The following is a 19,085-nucleotide window of genomic DNA, read 5'->3' as shown; positions in this document are numbered from 1 at the left end:
TTACCATTTATTATTACCATCACTGCCTCTGGAGTGCTTTATTCATATGAAAATATTTGTTGAGGATATAAAGTATGCAACAACATGCATGGCAACATGTTCTTAAAGACATTGACTACATTCAGTAACAGCAATAAGTACACATGCTGCATGCCCAGTCTCTGCTCCATATAGTCATGTTTACCCTCAAATCTTTGCTTCTTCCTACACTCTCATATTACATGCCAGAACAAGGCAGCAGTACCTCTTGGATTCTATATTCTTTTAAGTTCCCTATTCACTGGGAGCATTTCAGTGTGCACATGCAATGATTCTTTGTTACACAGACTAGGTGTGCCTGTAGATCTGCCAGGAGGCTGCTCCAATGCACTGTAATTACAGTGCATTGGAGCGATGTGGTTTATGTGCAACCACAGATTTTATCAACTGACAGCATAAACATTCAGAAAAAGGTGCCCATGGTTATGTGATGTTATTCTATGACAGATCTCTAGTTGATTTACAGTTACTGACAGTTCTTTGATACAGTACCTGCTTTTGTCAAGATTGTAAGTTGTAAAATCATAATGTGTCATATACACATTAAAAATCTGCCACAATACTTCCATGAGTTCTTTGGTCAGTTACAGAACAGGTCAGTTACTGCTCTTTTGACCTTTCAGCATTTTGTGAAGGTTAGTAATCCCTTTGGTATTAAGTGAAAGAGCTTTAACATTGTATTAAGTCCTTGTTCAAAATATAAAGTGTACTCAAGCTTATAAATATACCTAGTAAATTAAATTTCAGTGGCATTGCATTTGCAGTAAAATAGCTATGTATAATGTCTACAGTCTAATAATCAAAAGACTCTCTTCTCCATCCAGGAGAGTACGTAACAACTGCAGACGCTCCCTCGGCCTGAACAAGGGTGTTTGTACCCAAAAGCTTGCAAATAAGAATTTTTCCAACTATTTTAGTTGGTCTAATAAAAGATATCAGATTTACCCCAAGAAACTTGTCTGCCTCTTCTCCACGAAATATATATTTAATGCTAACATTTTTACACAAGTGATACTAACTTCTGAACTTTGCATACTGTTCATTCTGCCTCAACCATGCTAAAATACAAACAGAGATGCAAAAGAATAGATTGGAAATTATTCTATTCTCAAAAGTATTAAATCATGCAGTTATATTTCTAGGGAACTCTGTTTTCAAAATTATAATAAACCTCTATGAAAAAGGACAACAATGAACAACTAGTTTAATTTTCACAGTGCATACTGTCTGTCAGACAGGTGAACTCAATCCATTTTTGTATCCTAGGATGACTGACCCTTCTTGTTGATAATGAGATTTAGATACTTCTTCACATATTTTTTCACTAGGACTAGAGATTCTGTTGTACAAGCAAAGAGCCTGTATAAAAACTGTTGATACTACATTTCCCCAAACAAGCTGAAGTCTTAACATGAAATTCCTTCATTTCAGCCAGACGTTGGCCAAAAAACGTCACTCCATGTTGGTTAACATTGCTAAAGTTCCATGCATTTGTATGTGATTATTTAGGTCCTGTTGAGTGGATATTCTCTAGGTAACATAAAGCTTTCAAAGTGCTGATCTTCTGCCTTTTTCTTCAATCTCTGCTGCTCTAAGGAAGACACGAGTTTGTCCCTTTCTGCAATCACTCTCATCATCTTGATAAAAATTTCATTCTCCTCCTTCAGATCTTTCTCATCTTTCAGGCTGTCTGAGAGAAGGCAAACAAAATGTGTAAAACCTGGCTCATCCTTTCTAAAGATGTGGAGAAAAGTTTTAGTTTACAACAGATACAAATGCTACCTAAACCATAAACCAAAACTCAACAATACAAAACCATATACAGCAACGAATACATTAATAAAAACAAATTTAAGATGTTCAACTGTAGTTGGATTTTAAATTCAGTTTATAAACAGGTGAACAGAGCTAAACAAAAATCTAGAGGTTGTAAAGAAACTGAAAATATCTTTTTCATAAAAAGATTTGAACATGTCAGTCATTATTATTCTACTCATTTAGAATACAATTTTTTTTATTAGTTGAAGTTATTCATTAACAGGTATATCACAATACTTAGAAAAGAGGAGTGAAAAGAGGAGTAGAATGCGAGGGCAGAGAATACATTCCAAACCCCTACATTTTCAATTTTCCAGATTCACTGAAAAATAGGAAAATGAAAACCAATAATATATTTTTGGTTAAAATTTCCATTTTTGATCACTGCTAACATAATGTGCGGGAAACAAAATTTGCAATAGAGACTGATTTAATAGATTTTAAGGCTAGAAAGGTATATTATCACCTACTCTGACATGCATCACACTGACCTAGTATTCACATAGCTATTCTTATATAATATTTTTCTTCATTTTGTAATTATCTCTTTGAGATGACTAGAAGACATAATAATTGAAAGTGTAGCTGCCCTGATTTTTCAGATTGTTTCACTCATGCACATTTTGTATTAAGGAAAAGAATGAGTATCATGGCAAATTATATTTTTAACTGCCATGATGGCCACTTTTAAAAAGAAAAGTCAAGATTCAAAGAAATGATACCAATTGCTCATTCACTAAGAACTACCCTTTAATATGGAGCATGTGTGTGGATAATGGAAGAGATACTGCCCAAACTTGTATGCATTGGTCTGCTGTACCAAAGAGCAGAAGCAAACATTCCACTTCACAACAGATAGTGTAGGCTGGGGTAAAACAAGCTGCTGAATCCTGCTCTGCAAACAGGTGTGGTTGATGGAGCCCTTGTATGGTTCACCTTTATAAAGTTTATATACTTTGGGGTTTGAAAGTAAATTAAAGATGATGCAAATTGATTTTTTATGCAGAAGGAATATAATTTTATTCAACTTGTCAGTGAAGGTATGATAGACATGGAACATGTAATAATTTAAGAACAGTGATATTTAAATACATTATAAATATTGTATGCAATCTGGCCAGTGACATGAAGTTATGTATAGTTGTGTTGGGCTATTAGAATGTTCTAACAGGAGGGTGTTTTAAAACACACCGGAAAGCAGCACAATGGAACTGGATAACTGACCTTCCAGTGCAAACTTGGATGCAATTACCAGACAATGGCATACTTCCAACCTAAAGAGAGACAGCTGGTTTTTCAGGTTTTAACAGTCAAAAAAAGTACTCCAGGGAGATCAGTTGTTAAAGGCAGCAAAGGGAGATGTTGAGCCTCTCTAGAGGGAGTCTGAATATATTGCAGTTACCAGACTAATACCAGAAGGGAGACAGGCTCTCATACAGACTGATTGTTTTTCACATACCAGTATATTTCCAAATTCCAGACAAATAATATTTGTTTCAAAAGGGCCATTTGGTCAATAAATTAACTAGTGATCATTGCTCCCAGAGGTACAAAAGTGCAGGCACTGAACATGAGCCATTTTGCTCAGATATTCAAAAATAACATCTCAGAAATACAGTCTACCACACAGTTTTAAAGTAGGGGAATCCCAGTGAGAGACAGGTGACAACCCGGAGCTGAGGGGGTGCACATCAAGAGGCAAGAAGCAGCTGGAGAAGCAGTTTGCCCAACTGTGGCAGAAGCTATTCTAATATCCAGGGACTAGTTAGCTGCAGCAGCTCACTGCCCGCGCACAACGCAAAGTTGTTTTTTAAAAGAAAACGCTTGGAAATGTATTGCTGAATATGTACATATGCAGTAATTCACACAGGCCTCTAAGTTTGTTCCTCAACTCTTCTAGAAGCTAACAAACAAGCAAGCAAGATAGAAAGAAGCCACAGACCCAGGAACTCCCAATCTCTTTAACTCGGTATAATGGTCCCAAATCACTGCAGTCGCACCTGTTGTAAAATGTATGGTTAGAGACCACTAGAGTAAATTAGGGGTGCTCAACCCCCAGCCTGTGGGCCAGATCAGACCCTGGATCCACATAGCCCTGTGTTCAATGGCCCTGCATTCTCGATTCAGCACACAAGGCTGCATGGAGCCTGATCCCAGCATATGAGGGCAGATGGAGTTGGCTTGTGCCCCAGAGGTCCTGATTCAGCATGTGGAGCCTGGTGAAGGCAGCACAGGGTCCCGGGGCCCCAATCCCAGCATGCAGGGCCAGGCGGGGGTGGTATGGTCCAGAACCAGCATGTACGCCTGATCCTGGAGCTCAGGTTCTAATCCTGCCTGTGGACCAGCCTCACACCACTCATTTGGCCCACAGGGCAAAAAGGTTGAGCATCACTTGTGCATACCAAGCAGGTAAGACCCTTCCTATGCAACTTACCATCAATGGCCATTTTCTCTCTCAGTTCCTGTTCCAATCTGCTTTGGTGATCCTCCAGTTCTAGTTCTTGGGCTCTGGACACATTAAAAACAGCAGTGATGAACCAGCTGACATTGAGTTCCTAAGCATTTCAGAATTCAGAAGGTAACAAGAAAGTTCAACAGTCCTAATAAAAATACTGACAAAAAGTAAAAAATCTGGAATCCATTTTACTTTCAATGTTGATGTTGCTGTCTTGTTATAATGATTAATATCATCTCAGATCCACAGCTGATTAAGTTAGCAGTATATGTACATATGAAAAGAGAAACTTCCCCCTTAAAATAGCAACATGCAGGTGAAGTTGTGATTAATATTAACCTAAAATAATAAGAAAAATAGGTAATATTTCTTCTTTTACCATTTATTATTACCATCACTGCCTCTGGAGTGCTTTATTCATATGAAAATATTTGTTGAGGATATAAAGTATGCAACAACATGCATGGCAACATGTTCTTAAAGACATTGACTACATTCAGTAACAGCAATAAGTACACATGCTGCATGCCCAGTCTCTGCTCCATATAGTCATGTTTACCCTCAAATCTTTGCTTCTTCCTACACTCTCATATTACATGCCAGAACAAGGCAGCAGTACCTCTTGGATTCTATATTCTTTTAAGTTCCCTATTCACTGGGAGCATTTCAGTGTGCACATGCAATGATTCTTTGTTACACAGACTAGGTGTGCCTGTAGATCTGCCAGGAGGCTGCTCCAATGCACTGTAATTACAGTGCATTGGAGCCGACTCAATACATCAAGTCTGCTTGAGTGTGCTAATTAGTGTTTCCATGCTTCAAAATGGCAGCAGGGGCGCTTTAACTAAAGTTCATCCAACAAGCTTTAGTTAAAGTGCCCCTACCACCATTTTGAAGCATGTGGTTGCTTAAAAATCAGACACTGTGGTGCTTTAATTAGAGTGGCTCCCGAGAGCTGCTCTAATTAAAGTTCACCCCCCCTCTGCTCACGAAGCATGTGTAAAAACACCCTAAGAGCCTGAACCTGAGCCTGACGTATAAGTTGAACACTTCTGAGAATTGAGGGCCCTGCCTGCAGTGAAGAGGACTCCTAAGGAAAGGAAATTAATATGAATGAATAGACCCAGAGCGCACCATTTTGTGTCTTGTATCAAATGATACAGATTTAATTTTTGTTAAACTGCCATTTTTTGACAATGTGAAAGGAAGCAGAGATGCCAGATGAGTAAAGTAAAATCCAAGGAAAACAAATTTCTTGCACATCTTTGCACACATGTAACTGTAACCAGAGGAAGATTCAGATGGATGCAGGGTTTCTCCAACAGAGCATCGTGTGACCTGTTGTTCAGTGTGGAACTGGAAATGGCACCCAGCCACCTGCTATCAGCACAGGCTCCAGAGATCAGGAAATGTTCCCTCACCTACACAGCCACAGCAGTGGAAGTAGGGAGCAGCTGAGAGACTCAGCAAGCAAACATGGCACATACAGCAGTGGGAATATTGATGGTTTTATGACCAGTACAGTTTTAATCAACCCCAGATACTGGTATCTAATACAGTCCTTATTTGCTGATGTACATCCATTCACTTTGCCTCTCTATTCTACTCCCAAGTAATTCCCAGCTGTGTTTAATCTTTCTTCCCATTTCCTCATGCTGTCCAGGAAAGGCTGATGTACTGTAGGTTAGAACAATTTTTCTTCTATTGGATAAAGGCCTTGAGGGTTCATTAGTCCATCATTACATTGGAACAGAGCATCCACAAGCAACAGTGTTTCATAATAGCCTTATAGAATCAAAATCACCGTACCACTGGGGAGTTCAACTGAAAATCTGTGTTCAAAATAGATGGTAGTTTGGGGTGTTCTTATTTTATCACACTTCCAGCTCCAGGATATAGCTAGATAAGAAGTGTAAGCTCTCTCCATGCACTAATGGCAATATGCTATGCAAGACAAAGTGGCAATTTAGCTCCGTAATGAAGGCTGCATGCATTTGGAGAAAAATCCTGAGTCCTGGATCTAAAATGAGCACATTCTCCCCACACCCCCGATGTTTCTATTATTAATGATAAACTGTATTGTCCTTACTTACAGCACCAAGAGCTCAGATTCATAACGCATTAATTTATTCTTCTCCAGGGCTAGTTCAAACCATTCATGTAACAGCTGAGTTTCATCCTGTGTGCCTGAATCTGTTTAAGATATAAAAAGTAAATATGTTATACTGGGTTTTCCTCTCCATTATCAAACCACATTGGGGCTATTTTAAATGCCCCTTGTTTGTAAGACTAGGTGCATGCATACCATACAGAACCTTAGTGATGTGATATTTCTGTCAGTATTTCTCCATATATCAAACACCTGTTTATATTTTTCAAGAGTTTACTGCAGTTAAGAGTATATTGATTATTCTGGAAAGAAACAGATAAAAAGGCAACAATCACTTGCTTCCATTTTGGAAGCCAGGAGGTTCATGTTATTCCTTTTCTTTTATTTGTCTATTCCCTTTTTAAGTAGTTGATATTATTTGCTCTTAGTTCTGTCATCAATAAGTTTATTTCCTTTTTGGGAGGCTCCAGTGCCTGAATAATTCATTCTAGGTGGATATCTGACCACAGTACTTAAGCCTCCTACATTTATGCTTCTAAAATGGATGCTTCAGTGCCAAAAAATTGCTTTGTTCATATTGCTTGAACCTTTCTTTGAAAATCTGGCCATTAAATGAACCCCACTCATAAACAAACTGCTTGGTATTTTATCACCTGCTTACCTCCAGACAGCCCTGCCAAGAACATATCTTAACACAAGTGGCTTTCAAAAGGTTTGAGACACTTCTTGTTCTATACATATCCTTTTTTCCCCCTGTCTAACCCTTTTTTTGTGTGTCTTTCCTTCAGTAACCATCAATAAAGCCCATCTACCCTACAGCATCTAAATGTTCTGTAGCATGACCCCCATTCTTAAATGAAAAGCTGCTGAGGAGATGGGAAATCTCTCCCCTAAACTTCTGTCATGCCTAATCTGCCATGACCTTCTCCACATACTCTGACAACAGAACATAATAGTAACAGGTTGGATACAAATACCTTAATTTACTCCAAAGTTGTCCCAGGTTTAAGGGACAATCCCAATGTCCAGGAAGTTCTATCTATGAATGGCAGAAATCTGTCAGTGCTGTAGATGAATTTCATGACATCTGGTCTCTCGACAGCTGCTCGACAATTGCCTACACAGTGCTATTGCTGTCTTGAAAGCCTACGCAGCAATGACTTCATCAGCCATAAGGCTGCGACATCTCCTACACTATCCTATGTATGGGAAAATTTCTCAGTTGTTTAGCTAGAAGCAGAAGTGACAACCACATCATGCTGAACCAACTCAGAGGCCTAAAAACAAGAGCTGTCCAGAAGTGCAGTAGCAGCAGCAGCTTCCAATGCAGAGACTGGTACTCAGACCTTCAGTTTGATTGCTATCATATCAGTGCAGTAAGACAAGAGAAGAACTGGAAAATGAAGAAAGAGGATAGGTAATGAACTGAACTAGGCGGACAAAAGAATGCAGCTGTGCCTTCCAAAAAAAGTGTAGGCTAATAAAGCATGGCTTCTTCTTCCTAGTGACTGGACCATGTATGCAGGTTTATGAGACCACTTTGCTTTTAAGCTAATGGGTTGAATCCAAGTGATTAAGGCTCATGATTTTATATGAAGAGGTCTGCAGTTCAGGTCTGAACGATGACAACCTGTTCAGCGACGTAGTTATAGTTGTTTAGAAGGTGAGAGAAAGAATGACAAGAAATAGAAAACAAACTAAGATAAAGAAATAAAGCTAGACAACTAAAGAGGAAGACAGAGCACATGTGATAGTGTTAGGAAGAGCTGCACAGGAATAGCTGCATCGGAGATAAAAACATTAAATCTTGACTTGCAGACGTGAAAATATACTAAAGTTCCAGGGAGAGGAGCATAGGTACACTGCAGCCCTTCAGGTCTTGTCTCCTAGACACACCAAATGACTATTATATATATGGTCTCTCAGCAAGGCAAAACTGCTACTGTTTCTGGAAATGAGTCTCTTCTACCACTCTACTACTGTAGCTATGCCCAATATTGGCTCTCAACCTGATATCAAAGCCGGGCTTGGAATTCACTGGAGCACAGCCTGTACTACATGTACATTAACGACCTCATCTAAAGCAGTTCTTCAGCAAAGACTCTTATTGGATGTGAAGGAAATTATGCTCATTGTTTACATCCATTTTTTCCTCTGGGCACGTATAAAATTCGCTCATCTCCCTTAAAGCCCAAGTTGTCCATAACTGAAGTAGAAGGTACATGGGGAAGAGAAAGGTCTACAGAGGAAGGTTGTACTGGTTGATGGACAGTTTTGTGACTCTGAAATCTGATTTTGTTCCTTTTGGAACTACCAAGAAGCCAGGTGGGCAAGCTGCTAGAACAACAGGAAGAAGTCCTTCAGACCTTGCTGGAGCCCATCAAAACATTGGGAAAAATCAGCACATTCCCACGGCATGTTTCATTTAAACAAATGGCAAATTGTGATGTAGAAAAGTTTTGGCAGAATTTCTACAACAAGCTCAAAGAAATTGTTTAAGTGCCTGCCTGTCTGAAGTGTCTCGGTTAAATGCCTGTCTGTAGCAGTTACCTATGGATTTAATGCAGCCAGAAATCAGCACCTGCAACATCCCTGCCCTACTCTGTTCTTACAACCAATGTTTTATTCATCTAACTGTCCACAGAAACAATCTGTTATTGCAGGCATTAGTCTGTGCTGTATATGTGCAGTGACTCAGACTCTGTCAGTCCCCCATCTCAATCTTTGTTTGTTAAAAAATGGAAAACATATGGAAAAATACAGCTTTTTAACCTTTCCTGCTTACCCTACGAAACATCAGTTCCTGCCTCTGCTAAAAGGCATTGTTTTTGACTGAAGCAAACAGCGGTGCATTTTGCAAAAAATGCCTTGTTTATTCCATATAAAAACACCTAATCCAGTTGTAGTAACAATGTCATGTTGTTTTCTTTCTTTGTTCTACAGAGTGCCCTCTAGTGTCCTAAAGACTACAATGCATTTATTATCCAGACTTCTCTATTGACCTATCATTAATAATTATGCTAACAGTTACTTAGCTCATGCAGGATGTATGACATCTTTCAAGGGCAGCACAAATAAATTAAACATTCTTCATATCACCATAATGAGACAGGTAGCTTTTTATGATCGATTGGATGCCAGTCCCCGTGTTTGCTTATTGAACATATTACCTTTTTGTTAAATGTTATCCAAATCCCTTTCATCAGAGACCCCACTAACAATTCAAATACCATCATATATAGAATTAAAATTTTAAGGTGGTCTATTCAAAGCAACATTTATTTTGATGCTTCTCAAATTCTCCACTTTCTGCCCCATAATTTATGTTAAAATAGTTCTACAGACAAAAGTATAGCTTTCAGCCTCCTGTTCACCCATACACCTTCACATGATTACTATTTTGACATTGTTTAAAGTTTTAAATAATTTTCTTTCCAAAGGCAATTCTAACGGGTTACACTAGATATAAAAACAAAACCTTCTGAAAGACCTGCAGTTATTCACACATATCTTGAAATATGGAGAGATGAATTATGCTCACTCAACACAGAGCTTTTTTCTTTACTACCAACCTTTACATTTGTTTCCTCAACTGGTGAGTTATGCAAATTCCTGTTGAAAATGTAGATCGAAATCTGTGCTACCGATTTTTCTTGTAGGCAACAGATCCTTGTAAACCCACACAAATATCAATGAAAAACAAAACTATAGTACACTAATGATTCACTATTTGGTATTTAGCACAGGATAAAGCAAATGGAGGGGAAAAGCACCAAGAAAAAAATCATAGGATTGAGATTATTTCTTACTTTTTCAAACCCATGAACTGTTGCCACTACAATTACGAGATCATCAAGGCCTCATTTTGTTCATCAGTCTACATGGCAGTTGTTTCACACCCACGCATGTTCTCTTTTAATTCAGTTCAGTAGCTAATGAATAACTCCCACTAACAAAAGAGCCTTTCATTCCATGCTTACATAATTATTAGAAGAGAGTTGCGTAAATGTCACTGAAGACTAGTGTTTGCAGCCCTGCCTCTAAATTTGGTTATTCACAACCTTTCCAGCTCAATATTATTGCTGAACTGTGATCATTTTCTAATTACTCTAATAATACCTATTAAATCACTTGAATTACATAAGCACAGACCTACTTAAATACAACTTAACCTAATAAGCCCTGGTCATTCATTAAACAATAATGCCCATTATTTTTAAAAGGTTGAACGGAATATTAACTGACCTATTCTTGCATTATTACACAAATGTTATTACAAAGCAGCAAAGTGTTAATGTTTTCAGGGCTAGTTTAGAGACTCTAGGCTTGAAATTTAGTGTGATAAGAGTTATTCAAGCACATTTTCCTTTTTCTGCGTTTCTCTATCTGCCTTCTCCTGTAGCTGGTCACCCACATGAAAATCAACAGGGAGAAAAAATAGTACTCTAACCTTAATGATGGGAATTAAATTACTAAGGATGAAAAAGCGAATGAGGCGCATCAATCTCCTAGTAGATGACCCTTCTTTAGGAAATGTGATTATCAAAATAATGAAAACAAGAGGTGAATCTGGGTGATCCATCTCGGTATTCAGTATTTATCCTTACTTACCTATAGTTAGAAGAGTTTTGTTCCTCCATACTTTTTGAAGATATAAAAAGAAGACCCAAGTTTCTTTGCTGATTTCTGTAACTAATACATAAAACCCTTAAAATACCCGTGGGGAAACTGTGCTTTCTAAAAGACAAGGAAGTGGGCATATTTTAATAAATCATTACCTTTTAACACTTATGACCTAAGGAGACCATAATTACTTTCTGAGGTATTCCGGATTGAGCCCAACATGTTTCTGCTGCAAGTATGATGAGTTTCTTATCTTTTAATACAATACAACACAAAAAGCATGTACCTACAAATCTAAAACTTGGCCATGCCACATAGCTATGAATATGGTACCAAGTGTCAACACAACAATTTCCCAGGTTTTCAGTGTTGTACAGTGTAACCTCGTGAATCCAGCATGCTTGGGACCAAGCACCTGCTGGAAATGTATAAATTCCAGATTTGTGAAACTGGAGCGGCGGCTGGTCCCAGAGCAGCATCCACACATGGAGCAGCGGCGCGGGATGGTGGATGGCAGTGGCAGCTGCCACGTGCAAGCTGCCCCTTCTGCTGCTCCGGGACCAGCTGCCGCTACACCCCAATGGAGTATTGTTTTAAAAAGTGATGGATTTTCCATTTTTCTGGGTTTTTGGTATCTGGATTTATGGGGTTATACTGTATTATCTGACAGGGCACAAAAATCACACTAGTGACTTCTGAGTTTTGATTTTTAACAAGGAAAAAAAAAAGAGCATCTCTGCTATGGGACTGCTGGCTCTCATAAATTCCTTATGTCTAAAGTATCTTTTGGAATCAAAAGTTAATCTCATCTGGCAGGAGATCTGTATGAGGGCAGCCTTTCTGTTCATATTTCATTGGAAAAAAAAAGGGAAGGCTAAATAGGATCATTGTATTCTACCCTAAGTTAGAAGTGGAATATAGCTGCTGTGGTCACTAGAGCATCTGTGGGCAACTTCTCTCCTATTCCCCCCTGGTTGACAGGGAGATAAGTTCTGTTTCCTTTTTCTTTCACGTACTTCTGCTCCCCTCCTGGCACCTGTCTAGCCCTGTGGGGTAGGGAAAAGTCTGGCTCCACCAAATCTCCATCATCCATTTTTCTCTCCCCCTCCCTGTCTAACTCCTCATGGAGCTGAAGAGAAAGAAAGTATATCAGGCACGCTCAGGGAGATCAGTTAAATCTATATAGCTCCTGCCTGACCCATTGTAGCAAGAGGCTTGGTGCTCCTGCTACTTTAAGAGAAGGCAGATTGCAGATGGAGCAGTCTGTAAGTGCTGCAGGAGGCAATCGGGGGTCATGTGACCCAAAAGGGGGCTTCAGAGCGTAAGCCCAGAGCCTGAGTTGGGGTGGCACTGGCAGCTGAGATATGAAGAACTGCAATGCAGGGATGCAGCCAAGCTCCTGGCAAACACCTAAGCTGGGGGAAGCAGGCTGGTAGTCTGGGGATTGAGACAAGGGGAGGTAAGGTGGTCTCAGCTGGCCTAAGAGCAGAGCCAAGGAGAGCCAATCAGAAGATAGGGGCCAAAGGCTGAAGACCAGGGCCACAGCCAAAGGGTCGTGAGAGCAAGAAGGGTCAAGGACCCATAGCCCGCAAGAGGCAGAGTCAGCTACTTACAGCCCAGGAGGGGCAAGCATGACCAGAGAGCCTGGAGGTCTCAACTGGCCTAGGAGCAGGACCTGGGCCCGGGAAGGACCAGAGATCAAGGGGGAGCCACTGCTGGAGATTGGGATGGTCAGGGATCCACAGACCAGAGAAGGGCAGAGTCAGGGCCAGGGGCCCAGTGCCTCAGGAGAGGACAGATCTGGGTCAGAGACCCAAGGATGTGCCCGGGAATGAGCAGAGAGAGATAGCTCAATAATGAACGGTGACATCTGTGAGGCCTGGGCATGATGTAAGGGGTGGTCAGAGCCATGTAATTAGCAATTAAGGTGGAGAGTGAAGACACCTGAGCTCAGAAGCATGAGCTCAAGCTTGAGAAGCCCAGGGACAGCCTCACTTTATTTAAAACATAAATACACCAAAGAACAGCAGGCCAATGGAGGGGTGAGTGCCCGAAGAGAGTGAAGTAGATGAGGGCTAAGGGGGCTCCAGGGGCATCATAGCCATCCCTGGAGATGAACCCTGTTACACCCATGCATCATGGAAGTGTAAAATGAACAGTCCTAATGCAGCTGTGGAGGGGGGAGCTTATACCCTCCTGCACTTTGCACAGCTGAGTCATAGGTAATCAAAATCTAACCATCGGCTAGAAGCACAGGAGAAACCCATTTGTCTCATACCCATAAAGACAAAGCAGTTTGAAGTTCAGAGGTCTCCTTGCTCCTCTGTGCCTTCTCTCACTGCTTGTCTGTTATTTCCATGGTTTAGTCACTGACTGTAATCATGGCATCATATTATTGACATTTCACACTCAGAAGCTGTGTTGCCAGGCATAGGCTCCTGGTTTGGTAACTGAGTTAATGGACCTAGAAACATCACCAGTTCTATAGGGTCAGGATCGTATTTTAAAGAATGAGGAAAAAAGTCACTTCAGGTTCAAGTGCTGATAGTTACAAATCCACAACACTTGTTGCCTGTTAATGAAAAGGTTCTTGAGAAATGAGGAAGGAAATGGTAATTTTTTTCTCTACTTATTGTTTTAGTGAAAACTTTAATTTTAATATTTTTACTACAGCCCTTTTTTTAATCCAGTTGTGATGTCTGCTCCATTTCTGGAGCGGCTTAGAAGATTCACACAGCCTCCATCCCCTTCACCTGATTCTCCTCGCAGCTCCCTCTCCAGTTTAACACCCCTTGTCTCTAGAGCTGTCTGCCTCTCCTCCAACTCCTCTAGTTGGCGCTGGATAGCCTGCAAAAGTATATAAAAGACATAATAGATTAAAACACAGTTTAATAACAGGGAGAAGGACTGCCCAGTGCTCCAGGCATTTGGCTGGAATGTGGCATACCTGGAGTCAGTTCCCAGGTGTGCCACAGACCACTTTTATGATATTTGGGAAGTCACTCAAGGCCAGATTCTTAAAAGTATCTAAAAATTCAGAAATTTTTAGATGAGGGAGATTTTCAAAACTCCATAGGGAGTTAGGTGTGTAGGCATAGGCGGCAGAAGGCCGGGGCTAATGGAGCTTAGCCCCCCCACCCAAACTAATTTTGCAGCAGCTGGCAACAGCAGCAGCACCATGGCGCTGCCGTCCCACAGGGCCCAGCACCGCTCGGTGCCACCACCACACCTTGCCACTGCAGCACCGTGCCCAGTGCCCCCTCCACAGGCTCCTCTGCCACTGCACAGCACCAGCACGTGCCAGCCCTGCAATGGCTCTCAGTCCCCCCAAATCATGTTTTCTCCTGCCACTATCATGTGTAGGTGCCACTTGGTGCATCTTTATATGAACACAGAGCAGTAAATCAAAAGGAGGGGTATTAAAGAAACTGTAGTGTTTCTTTACATTAAGATCATCTTAATATCTCAAGTAAAAACTATTGCTACAAGAAAAAAAACTATATTATGGATACAGCTTTTCTTTTGTGGAGGCGTCTATTTTGCCATTTGTTAGTCTAATGCAGGGGTGGGCAAAATGCAGCCCGGGGGCCAGATGCAGCTCACCAGGCCATTCTATCTGGCCCACGAGGCCCCTAAAAAATTTAGAAAATTAATATTAATCTGCCCTGGGCTGCCTGTCATGTGGCCCTCGATGGCTTGCTGAAACTCAGTAAGTGTCCCTCTGCCCAAAATAATTGCCCACCCCTGGCTAATGTTTCCCAAAATAGAAACAAAATGTAGGAAAAAACTATGTTAAATTATGTTTTCTTATTTAAAGGTGCACCAAGTCTTTCCGTGGGTGACATCTCTTTAAAAATATCAAAGGCTTCAATTCCATCTCTGGAAAACATTTTCCCCTGTTTGTATAACTGTAGCACTTATAGGCCTCAATCAAGATAAGGCATCTGCTGTCCAGAGAACAATACAAACACATGGTGAGAGACCACTGCCACTTCAGAGAGAGAGACAGAGGTTTGACAGGCAAAAGTAGCCTTGATGCTTCTTTTGCTCCACATAAAATGTAAGGTGAGATTTTTAAGATAAGGACTTAGCACCTACAAGTCCCCACTGAGAGATTCATTCAGGTGCCAAAACAGGAGCTGAACTCTTCAGAAAATCTTAGCCCAGCTGTGAGCACTTTTAAAAATCTGGCCTGCCAATGCTATACCGGACTAGTGTGACTTGTGACGTGTCTACCCTGCAATCTACCCTGTCTGCCCTGCAATCACTGGAATATGGAGATGCCCCAGTTAGCACGGACTTATCTAGCTCATGTGCTAGGAACAACCTAGCCACAACAGCATGGAGCACCATGCTGGGTTAATATACCCTGTTTCTCAGGAGGGTTTCACAGTCTGCACTAAGTTTCTTGCTGCTGCAGTTAGGTTGCTACTAGCAATAGCATAACTGGGGGTGGGTGAAAGGGGCATTTATTCAGAGGAGGGCACCAGAACGGCAGCCCCCAGGGATCCTGTGCCACCAGCTGCCCCTGTGAGAGGAGGTAATTGCTCTTGCCTGCTCTTCCCCCACGTGCACTGCTGAGAGCACCAGAATTTTAAGTGATAGCCCTGGCTAATGGTACCTGAATTAGTTAATTTACTGCTATTTTGGGTATCTATGATGATTTTGGCACATTCAATTTGGACACAATTGAGATCAACTCATGGAGAAATGTATTCACAAAATGATGCATGAATGTTGCACAAGCCTCCTCCATGGGAGGGTTCAATGGCACAACTGCCTGCCTGGGCAGAATCTAGGGACATTTATACATGTGCTCTGGGAGTTGGGGTGGGGGGCACTTTAATTAGAGCACCTCTGAGAGCCGCTCTAATTAAAGCGCCCGTAGCAGCTCGGGTATCAGTGTCCCCGTGCTTCAAGATGGCAGCAGGGGCACTTTATCTAAAGCTTGTTGAACAAGCTGTAGTTAAAGGACCCCCACCACCGTTTTGAAGCATGGGGACACTAATACATTAGTCACGGGAGACTGCTGGAGCATGGTAATTGCCACGCTCCAGCAGACTCAATCAGTCGAGTCTGGTCTGAAGCTCTGGAATTTCAGCGCATCGGAGCAGGCTCCGCACTTGTGTATAGGCACCCAAACTTCTTTCTGCTTTGTCTGAAGACAAGTACCTTAGCAGTCTTTGTACAAATTGTACAGGAATTTTTTTTCCCCTTTGTAAATAAGCAGTTTATTCACAGTCCCAGTGGTTGCAGAAACTCATTTTCTTTTAGTTCTAATTTTACTCTCCATTCCACTGTACTCCTGGACTTAGATCCAGTCCTTACCATCAACTGTTGTGTCTTTCTTTCCTTGTAGAAGATGAAACAGCCACATGGTTGGTTTCCAAAAAAAGCATTTTTATTAACTATACACAAATATACAAGGCCTAACTACATATGTCCTGCTGCTCTAGCTAGTTTCCGTGTCCTTCCCTTATCGCACTTATCCTTTTCTGCATCACTGAAATTTTCTTAAGTATCTCTGAAATTACACTAGCAAAATTTGATTTTTTTCACCTGTGCTTTGTGGAGCCTTCTCAGCTGCTCTTGTTTAATCAATTGCTTTGTCTCCTTTTCCAACTTCTTCTTCCTTTTAAGACTCCTTTTAACCTACAAGAAGGAAGGGAGAAAAGAAGATAATTGACAAAATATTTATGAATTTTGATTTTCATAGATTTTTTCCCCATTGCAAATGTTCAGTAGTCTTTAGTCTATTTAACTAAGTGTCCTTCAAGCCATTATGTCTTTCTTAAGAAGAACCCTCATTGTATCTCTATTTAAGCATTATCAGTTTCTGTCCATGAAGGAAGTGCTGAATCAAAAAGGATACTATACAGTTATACAGCTGCAACCATATTCTCCCACAAGTACTTCTGCAAATGTGCCCCACAAGTACTTCAGCAATCAGAAAATAAATCAAGTTACAGTAGAAAGTAGAAGCTTTTTATAGAAATTTGACCTACTTACCATTGGACCTGTTAGATGCTAAAAACTTAGTTCCTCCAACTGACTCATAATTTCCTTGTTTGTTAACATTTATATCTTATATAAATATATGCTTTTCAAACAATATTGGGCTTGATCCTTAGCTAATATAAGTTGGTGTGATGCCATGGATGTCCATGAAGATATGCCAAATTACATTAGCTGAGGATCTGGCCACTGCTGATTAAATAGCTCCCATACAGAAAATACCATTCATTTAAATTTCTTATCTAACATGCTGCATTAGGTAGAGTATGTCTTATTACACAATAACAATTAACATTGGGCAGGAAGCATGTGATGGGATGCGACTGATGTAGTTTGAAGCAGTGCAACAATTGCTCTTGCATAGAAATCAGGGGCATGTTTGTCTTCCCTGCAACTATTGCCATTCAAGACCACTTTTTGCTTCTTCCTGCCCTCCCGGATACCTGCTCGAGTGTATTGGAATGTTGCAAAGAAAACATTTTTATGGGTCTAACCCACTGATCACTGAGCTAGTCTCCAAGCAGTAAAACAAAACAATTGTTTTCTAAAGGAGTGGCATATCATGCATATAAACTTTTTTTGAACCATGCTATTTGAAAGGGTTTTAAGGCTCATCTTGATTTATTTACTCAAATAAAGAGAGAGAGATAATAAGAGAGAATAATAGACAGAGAGGGTGGGAGGAAATTTAGGAACCTTTTCTGTCAGAATGATTCCTTGTATCTTCTTTTCAGTTCTGTCCAGAGGGGGACACTGATATTTGAAATGTGGGAAGCAAAACTGGTGTACTGGGAGTCAGCTGAGAGGAATGAATACATTGAATAGGTTACGTGACTCGAAACAGGCAATGCCAGGACTGAATCACTGCTACTGTTCTCTTCTATGGTTTGTCATTTACACCATATTTGACCGGACATTCTGCTAATGTTGTCCCTCACTTGTCACCATATGGCCATTTCTGCATGCCAGCTGTTTGAATTAGTGCGATTTCTTCCTGTTCAGATCATTCCTGTGTTGGTTTGGGGGGTTGGCGGGTCTGGGGGGGAGGGGTTCACCTCTCTGTTTTGTTTAATCCATTATTTTTTTCCTCCAATTTTTACTTTTGTTTTTTTCTACTTTTGTTCTTCTCCTTATTCTATTTATATATTTTTTTCTTTGTCAAGAAGCCTTTGAATGTTATTCTTTGAAATGTATGGAGCTTGACAGAATCTGGCCATTGCATTTTCTTTCACAAATGGATTTGACTGGCCATTGATATAGCCAGTCAAAATACTGTTAGAACCAACTATTTGTAAGGAATTGTGTGACGTGGAAGGATTTATTGCACTCTGTTTCACTGTAGTGAATGAGCATGCATGTGGTTGAACATGAAGGGGAAAAACCTTGCCTCCTAAGCAAATGCCTTCTTGCTTCACTGTTTGTGACATGCTTGGCAGAATTGTCGCTCAGGAGATTGGGAGCAAGAAAAATTAAAAGACAAATGCAAGGTGAGAACAGGTCAATGGAGTTGCACTTTCCACTTTTTAAGTTCCCTCTTCTCTGTTTTGCAAAGATTAAAAATGTTTCTTGCACATCTCTTCATAAATTTGCTGGGGGGACAGTTAGGGTTCAATGGAATAGAAAGGCTGACCTATCCCCACATTGCTTTGAAGGGACCTTCAAAACAGAAATCCAACTCTGTAAAAAACATGTGCCAGGGTTTGTATCCTGTTTTTTTTCCAGTGAACCCACCCCCTTCTGCATTTCAGCATTTTGTGAGTGGATTTACATGGCTGAACGTAGAAATGTCATTTGGTCTTTCTTCACCCCTCAGGGGTTGCAAGAAGGTAACTAGTCACTTAAAAAAACCTCCAACCCCCCAGCAAACCAGAATACCACCTTTAAATCTAAATACCCTCTCTAGTTAAACCATCTACCATCCACAGATGCCAGTCACTGATATTCCTCCACATTCAGAGAAAGAACAAAGGTCTGATAAACTGTTCAGTCCACTGAGCCTCTTTTTCTTCAAACTGCAGATGACTA

At 40.6% G+C, this 19,085-nt stretch overlaps 1 protein-coding gene across 22 annotated transcripts in view; it reads right to left on the bottom strand.

The window, feature by feature from the left end:
- Positions 1-426: 426 nt before the first annotated feature.
- MICAL2 (microtubule associated monooxygenase, calponin and LIM domain containing 2) overlaps positions 427-19,085 on the bottom strand; it is a 210,124-nt gene continuing 191,465 nt past the window's right edge. For 19 of the 22 annotated variants that reach the window (XM_025208170.1, XM_025208169.1, XM_025208175.1 and 16 more), the window contains 5 exons: positions 16,605-16,697; positions 13,799-13,892; positions 6,406-6,505; positions 4,292-4,365; positions 427-1,729 (listed from right to left, as the gene is read on the bottom strand). In XM_025208170.1, the coding sequence (XP_025063955.1) occupies positions 1,545-1,729; positions 4,292-4,365; positions 6,406-6,505; positions 13,799-13,892; positions 16,605-16,697 (546 nt within the window). In that variant the 3' untranslated portion in view covers positions 427-1,544. The remainder of the gene's footprint in view (positions 1,730-4,291; positions 4,366-6,405; positions 6,506-13,798; positions 13,893-16,604; positions 16,698-19,085) is intronic. The other 3 variants (XM_025208187.1, XM_025208189.1, XM_025208190.1) reach the window with 1 other exon arrangement.

Source organism: Alligator sinensis, unplaced genomic scaffold (genome assembly GCF_000455745.1).
Source record: "Alligator sinensis unplaced genomic scaffold, ASM45574v1 scaffold352_1, whole genome shotgun sequence".
Lineage (NCBI taxonomy): Eukaryota > Metazoa > Chordata > Crocodylia > Alligatoridae > Alligator > Alligator sinensis.
This window is presented reverse-complemented; position numbering and strand designations above follow the sequence as displayed.